Source organism: Sipha flava, unplaced genomic scaffold (genome assembly GCF_003268045.1).
Source record: "Sipha flava isolate LNK unplaced genomic scaffold, YSA_version1 228_pilon_pilon, whole genome shotgun sequence".
NCBI classification, from domain to species: Eukaryota; Metazoa; Arthropoda; class Insecta; order Hemiptera; family Aphididae; genus Sipha; species Sipha flava.
In genome coordinates this window covers 3187-19993 of record NW_020272864.1, presented here as the reverse complement: position 1 = coordinate 19993, position 16807 = coordinate 3187, and the positions used below count along the sequence as shown (strand labels likewise).

The 16807-nt window shown below is 36.5% G+C and overlaps 1 protein-coding gene across 4 annotated transcripts in view; it reads left to right on the top strand.

Annotated features, from left to right (window-relative positions):
* LOC112683505 (heterogeneous nuclear ribonucleoprotein C-like 3) overlaps positions 1-16605 on the top strand; it is a 117192-nt gene extending 100587 nt beyond the window's left edge. For 3 of the 4 annotated variants that reach the window (XM_025554558.1, XM_025554559.1, XM_025554560.1), the window contains exons 7-9: positions 296-442; positions 2234-2421; positions 10261-10491. In XM_025554558.1, coding sequence (XP_025410343.1) covers positions 296-442; positions 2234-2421; positions 10261-10491 — 566 coding nt within the window. Of the gene's footprint in view, positions 1-295; positions 443-2233; positions 2422-10260; positions 10603-14902 lie in introns of those variants that run through there. The other variant, XM_025554557.1, reaches the window with a different exon arrangement.
* Positions 16606-16807: the final 202 nt, after the last annotated feature.

Below are 16807 nucleotides of genomic sequence, written 5' to 3'. Positions count from 1 at the left end.
GGATTTCATATTTTCGGCAGCGCAATCCTGACGCTTTACCGCCAGCAATTGTTTACCGATCGTCCGGCAATAGGAACAATTGTTTCGAACAACGATAACGATCGTTTCCACCGTGTACGAAACGGTTGTTTATCTTTCTGTTCGATTTTAACCTTTTTTTTTTTTTCAATTCTTATTTGAATTTGCAATTATATTTTTAAACTCGAAATGTTTTCCATAGCGCGCATTTGTTCGGACGAAAAACGACTTTGAGATTTTTTTTATTACGATATTATAATGTTCCGTTAACGCATAGGCAATCCAGACATACTGATATGCGGCAACTGTCGAGAGATGTTCACCGAGCTGCAAGGCCTGTTGGATCACAAGAAGGAATACTGCAAGCTTAGATTCACCTGCAAATGTAACAACTCGATCAAGCCAAATGTCAACAATAATAACAGTAAGTTTAGTGCGCCGATGTAGTAACCGGGTAAGAACAGTGATTAACGTTTTTTCAATACGGTATTGTAATATCTCTCGGTCTTCGTAGCGACTAAATTTACTCGTGTAGTTTTAGTAATTTTTAAGTACAATACGTTTACGTGGTATTCGAAATGTCCAAGAAACTCAAGTCTTTAAACACCGACATACATCTCTGTTTGACCTACTGCGATCAAATATATGTGGACACAATTGTCTAACCTCTTATTCCAATCTCTTAATTAAAGGCTTCTCAACAAATTTTATTTCTGGTAATCCTCCAAGGTGTTTAAAGCACAATTGGTATACAGACTTTTTATAACTTAATCTGAACAAATAAGAGAAAAAAACTAATAAGTTAACTAAATATAGAACTAAAAAAAAAATCTTCAAATTAAAGTTTCATCGCTGGGTGGCTTCTTTATCAAGTTTATTCGTGTCATTAATTACTTAGCAAATACTCTTATTGTGCCAGTAAGGCACAGATTGTGTATGTACCAATAAATAAAAAAAAAATTTAAAAAAATATATGTGGAGAGCAGGAATAAAATTTCTTACACTGATAATTTAATATGGTAAAAGCTTCTTTCTTCGAGCCTAGTTTGTAGAGCCTCATTTTGTAGAGCTAATACAAAGAGTCTTGTCAGAGACTAAAAACTCTTAAATAATACCGCGACTAAAGTTTTGATCGAGATGCTTAAGACGACACCCGAAATTTTCCAACAAATATCATCGGCATTTTAACCATAACTTTTAAAATAAATTGTCCATCTCAAAAGTTAACCTTTACTTTATAATTTAACCTCATTGGGTATTCGAATGTATTATTGTGTACTATATTAACAGACATTTGGATGCGGATAGCTTATAGACTTAGATTTATTGTTATGACGGTAGGACACTGTTACAAAGTCACGACATTGCATGCACGGTTAAACCATAAAAAAAACCTTAGGTTTAGTCTGTTGGGGGCAACAGGCTTAACCTATTTTGTGTTCGGTCCGGATTAGACAAACAAAAAAAAATATACGATCCAAAGTGAAGTGCGACTGAAACCTTGACGTAGCTGTAGCGGCGGTGGTATCGTGTATAATTTCATTACGTTTAACGTCACACTCAACTATCGTTATGTCGTGGATATCCGACAGGAAAAAAGTCTCGTTTTCCGGTGCCACTGCGTCGTCATGACGTTTACCGTAATCTTCTTATAAAATAAATTAAAAAAAATTTAAATAAATCTGCGCGCCTGTAGATGGCGAAAATACCCCCGCGACGTTTAAACGTAAAACATTTATGGTAACTCTACGACTGAGGGGGAACGCGAGTCACTTACATTAATTTAAAAGCGCATTTCGAAACGATCGATATTTATACTGTCATAATGGTTAAAACGGTAATAAACATTATATTATTACGTAATAATAATTTCAAGAAAACCAATCGGCTAGAACGAACATGGCAAAACAGAATACGATCCGATAAGAGGGAGGAAAGGCGGACTTGTTTTTCTTTTCTTCCACTCGATCGCTACGAACCACGGTACCGTGAAAACTTTATTGTATTTTTACAGCATGTATCTGACTCGTGGTTTAACTAATTAACGATTAATGATGTGTAAGTATATGTGCGTGAACAATAATAATTGCAATGCCGTTGTACCGTTTTCTTGATTTATATGATACATGGCAATCGCGCGTAAGTGTGTCGAATAACGATACGTATAACAGGGATATTTATTTTATTTCTTTCTAATCACCGCACACGGTTGCAGAATGGCCGGGAAACTTGAACGACGGCTGCGTGTCCCTGATGTGCGTCCAGTGCAAGGAATCGTTTGACAGCGCCTGGGACCTCATGGTACACGCGCAAGCGGCTCATATGATGAACGTCTATCAGTTGGCCACCAGGGACCAGGTGACGGCTTCGCCCGTGGGCACAGAATCGGAAAACGGATCGACGGTGAGTCACTTTCGCACATGATATAAATTATAACGTATAGTTTTTTTTTTTTTGCGAACGGTAAAAATCGGTTAGTCCGAACGAAGCGCGACGGAAAATGACCTGGACAGGTTGTTACTATAAACACAATGATATTTTCCTAGGACCAACGTCTCTACACGTGGTGCTTTAGTTAAATGGAAGCAACGGAATCGCTAAGAAATGGGATTAGCCGCGTGTTTATCAAGCTCATGCTTGGCTGTTGATTTCCGAACGAGTTGCGTATCTGACCGAATCGGCGTATTACCTTTTTTAGACTTTCAGACGCATTATTTCGGTCGTTATTGGCAGGGGTGAAAGTAGTTGTAAAGGGGAATGACGCCGTTAGACTGTGATATTCGTTATTCGTGTTCACGGGCATCTGGTATCACGAGGAAGGAGCATAATTCCGTGACATTTGACCGACTAAACGATATATTATCTACCCTGTGACATACATATTTAAATGGCTTGTATCAATGCGTTATTACTCAACGTTTTATCATTTATTTACCGTGGTTTCGCGAAAATTTCAGATTATTATTATAACTAATTATAACATTTCCACGTTAATATACTCAAGTTGTAATATTTATTATAGGTTATGAGATCTTTATCATAAAAAAAAAAAACTGAAAAAGTAAAAAAGAAATGCATTAATAGTTAAATTGATGGCTGTTGCATTAATAATTAAAAATCATTAATTGGATTCGATAATTTATACACCTGTTTGATCTGGAGAAAAAAGTTTATATACGATGAAAGGTGATAGTTTTTATACTTTATGCGTGTACATGTAGTTACGGTTCGATGTTGGCATTTATCATTTTATATAAATTTCAATACATCGTTCACAGATTCATATACATAATGGAGTTTAATAAATTATCGTGTGTTTTATTTTTATTTTTAGTGTTTGCGTTTTTATCGGACTAAAACCATTAACGATTTTCATTAGTTTTTCCTTCGAGACCAATGTTAAAACATTATTTGACTTATTTCATAAGGATTTGAACGGATCATTAATTATTGCTCGACACCGCGGTAAAATTCTATATTTATTAGTTTTCGGCAATCGAAGCCAATCGCCCGTTTTTGCTGAAAAATATCAGAAATTAAAAGCGTGTGCACAGCTTAGTGGTGCAATTACTGCATCGACCCAAATCAAAAACCGATTTGTTGCATTTACAGTATCCCTTAATAAAACGCGTTTTATATCCGAACGTGCTATAAACAAAACAATTAATTGCACATCGAAATAAACTGCCTATGGTTTTGCGAGAATTCAAAAACAAATAAAACATGAAATCAATATTATATAATTCCTGTTTCGAATGTCCATGCTTAACCAGATACGTTATATCTGCAAAATTTAAAACGTTGATAATCAAAACCAATATTAAGCTTTTCAAATATTCTTAAAAATCTTTAGACTTATATATATATATTTGTGCATGTTAATTATTTATAAATCATTTTGCTGTATACATTTTCTGTCTAAAGTATCATTAAAGAATAAGAAATTAAATTTTCTCCGTGAAAAGGCGTATTTAAGGTGCATTTAAATTCCTCGTTTGAAAAGTTTAATGTGTCTAGAATAAAATGAAAGACAATTAATTCATGCACGCATGAATAATGTATAGGAAGCAAGGGCAGGTATTAGAATCTTTCGAACCGAAAGTGTTAAGATGTACATAATGAACTCGGGTAGTCAAATAGGGTTAAGTCGTTATAACGTTTTTAACGAGTTAAGTGAAAATTAATTTTTACTCATCAACTAAATTTGGATTCTTAAATGAAATTTTAATAAACAAAAACGGCAATAATTTTTAATATTTGTTGTTATATAATACGAGAATATTATTGAATTATAAACGAAAAATCGAAGATATTTTATCGAGAAAGATTTGGTCATTATTGCGAGAAAATGTTACTTTTCTGAGATGGGTTGATTAAGTTATAATTATTAATATCATAACGAAAAGAACGGTGTACTTCAAGCCCAAAAAGTCGACTATTATTTCCAATCGGTCGTCGATTTTTTTTTTTTTTTTACTGCGACATCATAGTAATATCTTACGTGATTGCAATTATTGTTAACTGGTCTAATAATATGCGAGTAATATTATTTAGAGTACAACTGACGAAGAATCTATTGGTTTATTTATTTATTAAACGTACGGTCAGTACGTAGCCCAATGATTATAATTACAAAAATCTATTAGTGCAACAATATATATACTTTTGAAATATAATAAGAATGATAATAATACGTAGTATTCGCCGGTGTTTGTTTTAAAAATTGAAAATATGAAAAAAGAGCATTGTCTCTAGCTTAGTTGTCGCCCGTACGGAATACTCACACGAGAATACCAGTTAAATACATGGGAGTACATTATTTCCGATGTTTAAGCATTCGATTTGGGCGAAACTTATTTTTCTACGCTCCCGTTCCGATGCGATGTCAGTTCCCGATAAATTTCTAAAAACCGAATTTTCTGGTTGTAAATTTACATTTTTGAAAACATTCGTTCACCGCTCGTTTGTGTTAAACAGGACTTTTGAACAACCCGCTGTTGCTTTTCGATTTGTTTTGCTTACACCAAAGTTGCGCGTACAACAAACGGCGATCGGTATACTTTGTGATACAAATCCGAGACAACCAAAGGTGGACTTTCGCAGATCTTGCCATGAGAGCAGCTGAATGTTAAAAAAAAAAATTTGATGATTTTACGCCCGCCTCAATCCGGGTTCATCCTGGATAATGACCACGCGGAACGTACAGCGTTTCACCGAAGGACGTGCAATACAACCGATGTGACGGGTGAAATTCCTGAGGAATTTTCCAAATCGATAATTCGCTTTTTGAGCGAGACCACGGCAATTAAAACACGTGCCCGTAACCGTAACTCTGCTGACGCAAAAATATTTACAACATTTCCGATGTGCACACGCGCGGCTATCCTGCTGTAAACAATACACTGCACTCCCGAAACATTGAAATTCGGACGAGCGCTTTTTCGGGCCCGTTCTCACCGTCGTTTTCCCTCCCCCGTTAAGCTACCGTGGTCAGACACCGCTGAAAGTGTTTGTCCACGTACGTGAAACGTATGCTATCCGTCCGTCGTCCGTTCTTGCGGCTCGCGCTGCCGATTCGTTGGGACGGACCCAGATAAGGTCAGCAGCTAATTTAACAAATGCGTTCGAGTGAAACGTGCACGCGCAAGGGGTACACGTCAATTAAGTCCAATCCCCCGGGGACACGTTCGGCGAGCTGATGTTTCGTTTCTATTTGTTTTGAGATTTTGCCAACGTCCGTACGATCGCATCCCGTCCGGCGTACGTTACGTGTTTTTCGTGGGAGCGAGTCGTCATCCCTTCGCACGTTGTACCGTTTATATCGCGTCCGCATGTGTTTCGTTCGAGTTTTTTCAATCGATACGTCCCCTTGGAATAAACCTCGCATTTGAAATACACCCATCTAGTCGGATCGTAATTATTATCGGGTAAGAAATGTAAAATTCCTCTCGGTCTGTTCAAACTTTGATGTACATCCTGCAAGCTCTACCTGTTAATGGTGTATAAAATAGTTTAACGGCCATACATATTGACTAGTTGTTAGCATGGCACCATTAATGTACACACGTATTACATGTTTGTTTAGTTGCAATGTAAATCGAACTTCGGACAACGTAGTGGCGTAACTGAGAAATAACCTAGGGGGAGGGGCAATATAATATATTTATTATTACCATAACCCTGACATCCTTCCCCCTCGCCAGTTAAAACATATTTTAATTGTATGTATTTTATACACTATATCTAATTGTTTGATTTTACATGAGTCTTTTAACTCATTTTATGGTTTAGATAAACATAAATTGTAGGTAGCATGTACTAGGTACCAATATTGTTAAATAATATCCATAAAAGTTCATAAATAAAAGGTGCTATTTGTACTGTTGGATTATCTGGGGGGGGGAGGCAAAACGCCACTGGACAACGCATCGGAAACATTTGACACTGATATAATATTATTAAAGTGTGAAAACTATTGAAAATCTATTCGTTTTAAAACCATAGACGTATACGATATTATATTACGTTATAATGACTTTTCTTCGGTCTTTCTATTCCTCTCGGTTCTATCGAAACAAGATGCAGACCATCATATTCCGGTACAATAATAGTTCTGAAATGTGATGGCCATTCCCTGTTCGGCATACCCTAAGGAATAGCGAATATGACAAAAATGCATTTCGCTGGTCATCCACCCACAAAATATTTTCCCCGCACGTTTGTCAACTATTGTTCTCTCTGCGCGGCACATCCTAATACGAACATTACTCCACACGCCTAACGTTCCGGCCGTACAGCGAAGTGTATATATATACGAAAATGACCAGATTTTCGGTGCTGAGACTATACATTGAAGCTGGTCGGACACGGGTTTCTTTAGGTTTCAAAGAATTCGAAACCTACGAAATTTCAACAACACGATTTTACTATCAAGGTCCAGTTCACCGTGGTATGTTGTCGGACGTTATACGATTACATTTATAACCGTAGTGTTACTAAATACCTAAGTTTGTTTCGGCCTAACTTTCAACGAAAACAAATGTTGTATATAAATATATTATTTTCGAACAACGCGGCCGTATACCCGTTGGAGCGCAGGGAACTGCTGCGGGGTTGGCCGACGAGCAGAACATATTTCTGGTCGATTGATTTCACGTCGCGCGTCTCTTATACACATCGCATCGTCCGTCCCTGTTACATGAACTCTTTCCACTCGTCGTTCCTCTTACACCCCGCAAGTAGCCGTCGTTACTTTTCCCTCTCGAACTTTGCGCGTGCGATAATATACGTCCCCCATTCGGAACCCTCACGACTATCACCGTCGCTCGGAATCGTAATTAAAACGGAACGAAATCAAAACACACACTCACACCATAGGCGCATGCACGCACGCATTTGTTCTGGGAAATGTACGTTTATGTATATTGTGCGCGAATGTGTGTGTGTGCGTGTATAGATAAACACGAGCAAACGCAGCGACGGGTATAAACGAGGGAGAGGCCACACCCTGAAAATCGGAGGAATGATAACTACCGGAAGTGATCAATCGTGGGCGTGGTGCGTGACGACCGGCTTTCGTGTCTAGAACTTTGTCTCTGACATTAAGTTATTAAAGCTACTACACAACTGTATTACCATAATGTTATGAAGAGAAAAGGGGGTGGAAAAAATCGTGAACACAAAAACAATATCCCGTGACTGACGTCACCGGTGCCGTGCGTGCGCGTTTACGTGCAGCGAACACGCGTTGCAACGGTCGTTTTCTGCGGGACGACCAAAATTTTTATACCATCTCTTGCTCCCCTCCCCCCCCCCCTCTCGTCACGAGTATTTCGTAACCGCGGCCGGTAAAAAAATTTCCTAGGTTCTACAACACCGCTGTTGTCACGACAACTTTTCACAGATATGGTAGCAAATACGTTCGCAGTAACGTCCACTGTTCGTACGCTGTGTATGGAAGTTTAGAAATTGTTTTTCTTCGAATGACGGCTAAGATATAGCGTATAGCACGTCGTTCGGATGCGAATTTCCTGTCCGTGGAAAAATACTTTGAACTTCTTCGAAAAACACCAGCTCCCTCCGTCATATCTCCTACGAACCATAGGTAACACGCTAACCTGTAGTGATACAAATCTGTGGTTCAACAATGTATAAGATCACCTGGACGAAAATTTGGTATCGGCGGTCTTTTGTGTTTGGCGTCTTGTTATGTATGTTATGATAATCGGCCAAATCTGACGTAAATAAAGTACACATCGTAACGACAAATATTTTAACCATTATGGTGATACGGTTTTAATACGTTTCGTTGATAAACCAACACTCGTCATATTCGCGTATTTGTCGCTTTAAATCCTCTCTAAAATATCGCTATTTCTTCTTCCACGATGGTACACCTTCACTTCGATTCGCCTACAACGTATTCGATATGATAATAACTGTATTACCGTTAATATATTGCGAATAAAACGTGATTATATATACATATATATGACAAAACTTTTCGTTCAATAGTGGAACCTTGATAAGTTTAAATTTAAGAGAAATGCGATTTTTTGACTTGTCGAGAGTTTTTCGATTTACTTTAATTTTAAAGTTATCAAGGTTTTAGGAAAAAAAACATTGACTCAAAGATTTTTTAAAAATTGTTTAGAGTTTTTAATTTCAGTGTGTATTACTATTGTAATTATTTCAAAATGATTACTAAAAAATATAATAAAAATGTGTATAATGTTGCAACTTGAAAATAGATGATTTGTTATCCTACTTTGACTTGAAGTTTGAAAGCGACATTTTAACACAGAACATTTGAGTTATCCATAGTTTTCCCTTCGAGATTTCCACAAGAGAAATACGGGTTCTCAATGAATTTTCCTTAGTTCTCATTCCGGAAACTATTTTTAAGTTGTATATATAGTCTTCTCTAGGTTTCTTTTGTTTTATAATCAAAGCATTTTTCTTTAGACCGTTTTTACACACGTTCGAAATTGCTTTTGCCGTTTGAAGTTATTCCATCGCCGAAAGCTTTGATCAAATACAACCTATTTATATGTTACCGATGAGCTTTCACTCGGCGTTCAATATAAATTATAATCGATGACGTTACATCGAAACAAGTTTTCGATCACCACATATGTATAATGCATATCATGTTATAACATTATTTCCGTTGCATGAATATACATATGTGACTCGTTTCCTTTGTTGTCGTTGTATACGCGATCCCCGTTTCAATGTTTGAGAGATTATTTTTATTCACACTCTTATTATTATTATTATTATTATTATTATGCAACATAAAATTTAATTTTCTACTTCTCTACACGATCTACGCGTGATTGTTCTCGCAAACGATTTATTTTACGTCTCATCACCAATGTATAGTATAACAACCAACACGTGCGTTTCGTGACTTCCTAACTTACCTATAACCCTCGGATGTTCGATCATCATCATAACACATCTGTGCGATTAGGCAAAGTTATCTGGTTATCTTAGCTCAAGAGTGGCGGACCTCTGACGTACGTGCCGAAGAACAGGGAACATTATAACGTTTCTTTTTTTTTAAAATTAAATTACATTTCAATGAGAAGCGAAATGGATTTCTGTGAGCAGTTAAAAGCAAATCGAATGCAATGTGAACAATTCTTGTTAAATATTAACGCGACGTGTACAAATTTATGGGTTAATAGATATTTTTTCCTACTCGATCGGTGGACCGAAAAAAATTCAAAGTTATTAATGGAATTGCCGGCAAGGCCGTGGAAAGAAATCAAGGGCCCCAGCCAGGCCCTTATCACACGAGGTATTAAACTTGCCACTGACATCCAGTGCCTTCTTTCAAAATGAGTATACCAAAGGGATAATGTATGGATTATTCTTATAGATGTCATGGTTATTCCGCAGACAAAATGAAAACAATTATTTACAGCCTATGGGTCTATCTTGAAAATATTATTTGTTTACGTCTTAGAACTTTGTAGTGTTCGCTTTATTGTAGACTCGTTATAACTGTACATAATCCTGTTTGGATGAGCGCAACGGCTAAAGTTTGCTTTTCGAGGTCGCGTATGAAGTGCAATCGCGGAGCAAAGATTTGTGGGCTGGTACGTTTAGAGGGATTTCGGCTAGGAGCCGGGTGAGGACGGTCGATCGAATGGTTCGATAAAAACAACGAAAACGACGCGCGCGGCTTACGCGATGCGATTATACAATGTATACACTGTGCTTGTCGGATTTCAGTGTTCCGTGGGCGCTCAGGTGAACATCGATGAGGACGCGAACGGGTCGGCGGACGAGTCGCTGAACGATCGCAACGAGTACGAGCCGGCCGACAACGATCGCGCGCCCGACGACACGGTGGCGCTCAGGTTCGGAGACAAGGAAGAGCTGGCGGACGGCGCGCCGATGGCTTCGTCCTGTCAGACGTGCCTCATCCAGCAGCCCATGCACGCGCTCATGGGCGTACACTGAACGCATCGTCGTAGTTTTATTGTATAATAATAATAATAACAATATTATACCGTTATTATAATTATTATTGTTACTAGTATTGTGTACGACACGTTCGCATTTAACGTTTAGGTAAGCCATTCGATTTCGTCCACCTTGCACTGGTTTTTTTTTTTTTTTTTTGTACACGTTTATTTGTTCGTCCGTTCGTGTGTTCTGTACGGTCCGATCGCGATGCGAATTCGCATTGTCTTGTTGCTCCCACGGCTAAAAGCTAAATTCGCAAGGACCAAAGGATCGATGTTATACGAATTAACTTGAACGCGTTAAACGATTAATCGGTGCATTCGATACTAATCGAAATAAAGACAAGTAAAACAAATTAACGATTCATAAATCAATCTCAAGTACCAGAAACTAATCAAACATACCGATACAAAACATTCAATTTAATTATTAAGCGATTCATACAACATTAATAAAGCAAGGTTTTCCTTTTTATTTCTAAAGTATTTGAATTTAAGTTATTCCAAGTAATTTCGTATAAGTAATGACACGTAAGATGTGTACTGATGGCGGACTGCACGTAAATTTAATTTATTTAACACATTTAATTACTTACCACAACCACCACCACCACCCTGATGTCTAACCTCACAAATCTGCTGAGCTATTTTCCACCCCCTCGGTTTCCAAATTTACTTGTATTATGATAAAAATAAGATTTTACTTTTTACGTAATAGATAGGTAAATATTTGCCAATTTTTCATGTAATAATTGCAATAAGCATTTGAATTTGAAATTAAAACTATTGTGTAAGTATAATACATTAATGCATACAATTTTCTCTCTGTAAAAGTATCCATAGTTAATAAAATAAAAAATCTAACCTCTTTTGAAAAAGTTGACGCAGCTGCGTCAAAATTTACCCCTTCGGCCCACCATTAAGTGTACTTCTCTGTATACATAACAATAAATTAAAATAAATCCTAAAGTCAATGTTGGATAACTTCTAGTTCTTTAATTAAACCGAACTTATGTGGTGCCCAGAGAATGGAGTTATATTCAAGGCATGATCGGACTAGTGCACAGTATAATGATTTTAAAGCAGTAATATTTGTGAAGCTTTCACGGTAGCATCTAATAAAACCTGATTGTTTTGATGCTTAATAATTATTTTAGAAAATATGAGCATTTTTTTTTTTTTTTGAGTAAAAAACAATTTTTCCTGTATTTCCCGTAACTCTTTATCCGACTAGGTCAGTGTTTACAACGTAATCTATTGGACTGCGCGTTGCACCTGTAACGGGGAAAATTTTCGAATGGACCGAACAAATTTATCTAAATAAGTATAATAAATAAATAAAATAAAAAAAAAAAAAACCTGTCCCGTGAAGATACCGGATGACCAAATAACTTTTTTTCTCGTATGCGTTATATTTTTAACCTGTTGTAGTAAAAATAATTCATTTTTCTCGATTCGTTTACGGTATAAAAAGCGCCAGAAAAAACCACCGCGGACAACCGGTCGGAAAATGATGTAAATATACCTCGCGGATTATTTGAATCTTAGTTTGAATACATTGTCCTTAAGTTAATCACCTTTGAACGAAAGTATTGTAATAACTTAGAAGACGTTAATAATCATCGTATTAAATGCGCACGTTATATCTTTGTACATATATTTTCCTTGTAACAATTACACAGCGTTTGTTTCATAATATTCTATTCGAATAGTCGTACTCCAAATGATTGATCCGTCAAATTGTCGTTTGACCTACTAAATTTATATAATTGGTTTGAATTTATTCGCAACTTAACGTCCAACACTACATCATTCAATCGTTAGCTTCATGGTCACGGAGATCCTGATAGAATTGTTTTCTAAAAAAAAAAAATCAAATTATTATGCACTTAAATGATAAGATTTTAATACGGTTATACACTTCAAGCCCGGTATTAGAATGAAACTAATTTTTCAAAACGTACTTTTACAATTTATTGTGTTTACATGCTTACGTAATTCTTATAATATTAATAATAATAATATCACAAGTATTCATTTGAACTGTTTTTCATTTCTATTTCTAATTCTTTGACGAAGGTAAAACTGAGCACTTTAAGCTATATGAAATATGATAAAAACACAACGCGTGCACCAGGATTGCATTGTATATACTCTTATAAACCGTGTACAACCATGCGTAAAAACAACTACAAAAACGTTTCAAAATACTACATTGAAGTTAAAACGTTCTCCTTATAAACTGTTCGTCGTCCATATCCATATAAATAATACGGTGTGCGCGGTACACGAGTAAATTGTAGAAACGAATTCTGTACTATACTTATTTCACAATACACGAATAAAAGTAAAATTTTTACTATCGGTAAAACAACATCTTGAAATAATCATGTCACATTAGTAATATGCTTTTGTATTTAATATGATGAGGCCCACTGGATGTATCTGTTTGGGGACAATTAAATGGCCGAATAAATGCTTTACGTCTTCTAGAGCAACTTAATAATCCGGGAATACTATATATGACACTAGGCAACGGGACAGTTTTTATTCGCCATTAATCCGTACAATATCGCGAGAAAAGCACCCCTGATCGGAACGATATAATTCACTACGTTGCTTCCGTCCATTACGTGGAGTGTTGTTTTTGTTTGTTTCCTCTATACATCTGTTGTTTTTTTTTTGTAATTATTAATAATACAGACTGCACCAGTTGGGAATTTAAATTTCAAAAAATAAATAAATATATTTCAAATGATTAAAACTAACTAACCCGCTTGGGATATGTGTTCGTTTCGAAAAACGCGTGCATCGTGAAATCTGATTTAGTATCTGATTGCCCTTACTTCTTAAGTTCTACGTGGATAATATTGATAGGCGTATTACTGTTATTATTTTTCCTTTTTGTCCTTCCCATCGATTCAGAGAACACATTTCTGAAACGTGTCAGACGTTTCCCGACAGATAGCGTATAACTGTAGGTGGTTAAGCATAACATCGGTGCAAAAATAAAAACAAAACCACGCTTCCCACAAATACGATATAATTTACAATACGTTGAATAAGCGTTGTACAGAAGACAGAAGAGCTACTTTTTTTTTTTAACATTTGTACTTATTTTTATTTCCTGAACCCACGGGCTGTTGAATACATTAAACCCGTGCAGAGTAAAACTATTCGAGTACAATTATAAACATAAGCAGACGGTTTGTACTTCTCGTATTATGTTTTTTGTTTAGTTATTCATTTCGACTTCCGCGAAGTTCTATAACAGGTAAACAGTCAAGAGATTTAATCGTAGGACGTTTCCCGTAAAACATATCTAATAATATAATATTATTCTTCAATAATTGCCCGACTGAAACGTTTTCCACAAATATCTTATGAAAATATTATTAAAACAATATCATCAGTATCATCTACGGAACTACATCGTGTCCTTCTCGGACTAGTTCAGTCTCATGTCCCTCGATACCGTATCTCGTTTCTTCTCCGTAAAAGATCACCGAACATCGTATGGATATAACGATACAATGAAACGATTGCAATAAGTTAATAAATATCGACATATTCACTACTGAAAGACCGGCATTCCTATAGTGTCTTATTTTGAACCACCGACATTTACCTATGTTTGCACTTCCGACCACCACAAATGTTAGCGTCTACATAAGTTAATATGAATAAATCATTTATTTTTTTATTTTTTTGTCTTATATTTCTTACGTTTTATTATGTTATGATTCTAATGTATTTCTTGGGCCCGCGCGGACGTTAAAATGAATAAATCTCGTCGCGATCATAAACCTCGGGCGCGAAACGTACAATTATTTAGTGTGACCATGGGCGTCCCCAGGTGGGGGGGGGCAAGACGGGGCACTTGCCCCCTCCCCCTGGAATAATGTTATTTCCACAGAAATTGGTAAAATTCAAAATGTCCGCAGAGATTGAAATTTATATTTAATGAAAAAGAATGATGTATAATAATATTTTTTAATGTTTTAATTGTAATAATAATACCTACCTGATTGTAATGTTTTAATTCATAATTTTAATGATGACGAAATATAATAATTTACTATAAATAAAATGTATAAAAACAGTTTTCATTTATTTTTTTAATTAATGTTGCCCCCCCCCCCCCTCCTAGAAAAATGTCTGGGGACGCCCATGAGTGTGACGTATTAGGTTAGTTATCAATCATGATGGAGAAAAGTGATGTACTTGTATTCGATCTAGATTTAAACAGCGTCTCTGGTTGTGATAAACGCAAAGCAAAATACGTCCCAGACTATAAACGTATCCTAATGGTCACAGGTTTTCCCGCCGAGAACATTGCATTGGTCTCGTGAGCGCACGTACATACGTACACACATTAACTGATGCCGACTGTTTTATATTTTCAGATCCGCTTCTCGAACTAACACCGCCCGAATAATGGTACAGCTTCCGCATCGTCGTCTCGACCGGGAACACGACGTCCGTCTGTTGGTCAATCGTCGAACGCGTGTTCCGTCCGCCGCAACTGTTGCACTGCACGGAAAAACGCATCGCGATTTCAATATTCCGTTCGAAAACTACATTATTCCGTTGTATCCGTTAACGTAATATTGTTGTCGTACGATATTCTACAAACACCGACATTGATTGATCAGATTCCGTTGGAAAATATAATTTTTATGATGTGCACCTACTTGCCGTGCGGAAGTTGTATCATGCATACACAAATGTAATGTATTCCTTTAGAACCTTGTAAATGTTTTTTTTTTTTTTTTATGGTTTCGTTTTTTTAAATTTAAACGGTTTACCGATGCACCGTAAAACTATGAAAATTCTACGTTGTACACATTGTTTTCGTTTGTAGAGTGAACGTCAAATGTACATAACTGTATACTGTAATATCATTTAATATCATGGCGTTCGCGTGAACACACAGTACATATCACTATACGTAAAGAAAAAATCGATAGTTATATTAAAAAAAACATTATATGTGCTTAAAACCCGTATCGGACGATTTTCGACGCAGCCTGCGGTTGTTCTTAGTCTCCCCCTCCCATCACCACGATTATTGTCTATCTATTCGGCTTGTCCAAATGTTTTTCCTTTACGGTCATCAACATGCATGTTGACGGTGGCTTAAACCGTCCGTCCGTCTCATGCCTTGGCGGTGATGTTATTTCGGTAATATATTAGTTGTTGCACGAATCGACACCAACAGAAATTGACTACAAACCAGTAATCCTTTAGCCGGTTGCAAATGTTAACTTGACACGCAGTAAAACAGATTGGATAAAAAACAAAACTCATTGCATACAAATATTTTATGAATAAACATATAGACTTGATGATTTATTGGGAAAATGGCTGCCACATTTTTGTGTTCCGCGCGTATAAATTATTGTTATCGGTTTGCAGCCACCAGCGTATGCATACATCGCTTAATGCCTAATACAGAACAATAACGACCGTTGAACCATTGTTATTTCATGCCGATTTCCTGTCGAAAAATAAACGTTCGATCAAAGTTAAGCCATCCCATTGTTGTGCTATACGTTCGGTGAGCTCTCGACGGCGTGCCGAGGATTCGATTCGATCAGTTGGTCGGCGACCAAACGAAGAAATGTCCAAAGCCGATTCGCACGTAAAAATATTCACAATAATACGTTATACGTTGTTGTTGTGAATAGAAAATATGACCATCCGTACGTCATATTTCCACTAGTCGTGGTGTCGAATAGGATTCCGGCAGATTTTTACCGATTTTTCACGAATAGTGTCAGTAAATCGAAACGTTAAATTTGTTTTCCGAGTTCGAGAAAACAGTCCCCGTGTCTGATCTCTTCGTACACTTACGCATCTTGGGAAAAAGCCCGGTCTCGCAAATCACAGTGCTAGGAAACACCGTAATCTCCGTAGAGGTATTCGTTCAGATACTGGCCAAAGGAAAACAATAATAACCGCAGTGCATCCCTTATCCGTACCCTGTAACCGATAGTACACATAACGCGTGAAAAAAAAAAAAAAAAATACAAATCAAAATATATTTCGGTGTTCACTCGACTAGCATATACTATACGCGTTAATAATAATAATATTTTAGTGAAAAGTTTTTTTTTTATAATGTTAAGTAATACATATCATTACGTTTAAACGCATAACGGTTAGACCATTATGTATCCAAATTTATTTATATATCATATAATTATGTATACTATAATATAAACATATTATACCCACTTAGCATAAATACATTGTGCGGTCTAATATTTTAGTCTATTACGTTTAATATACTGTTTGGCAATATTTAA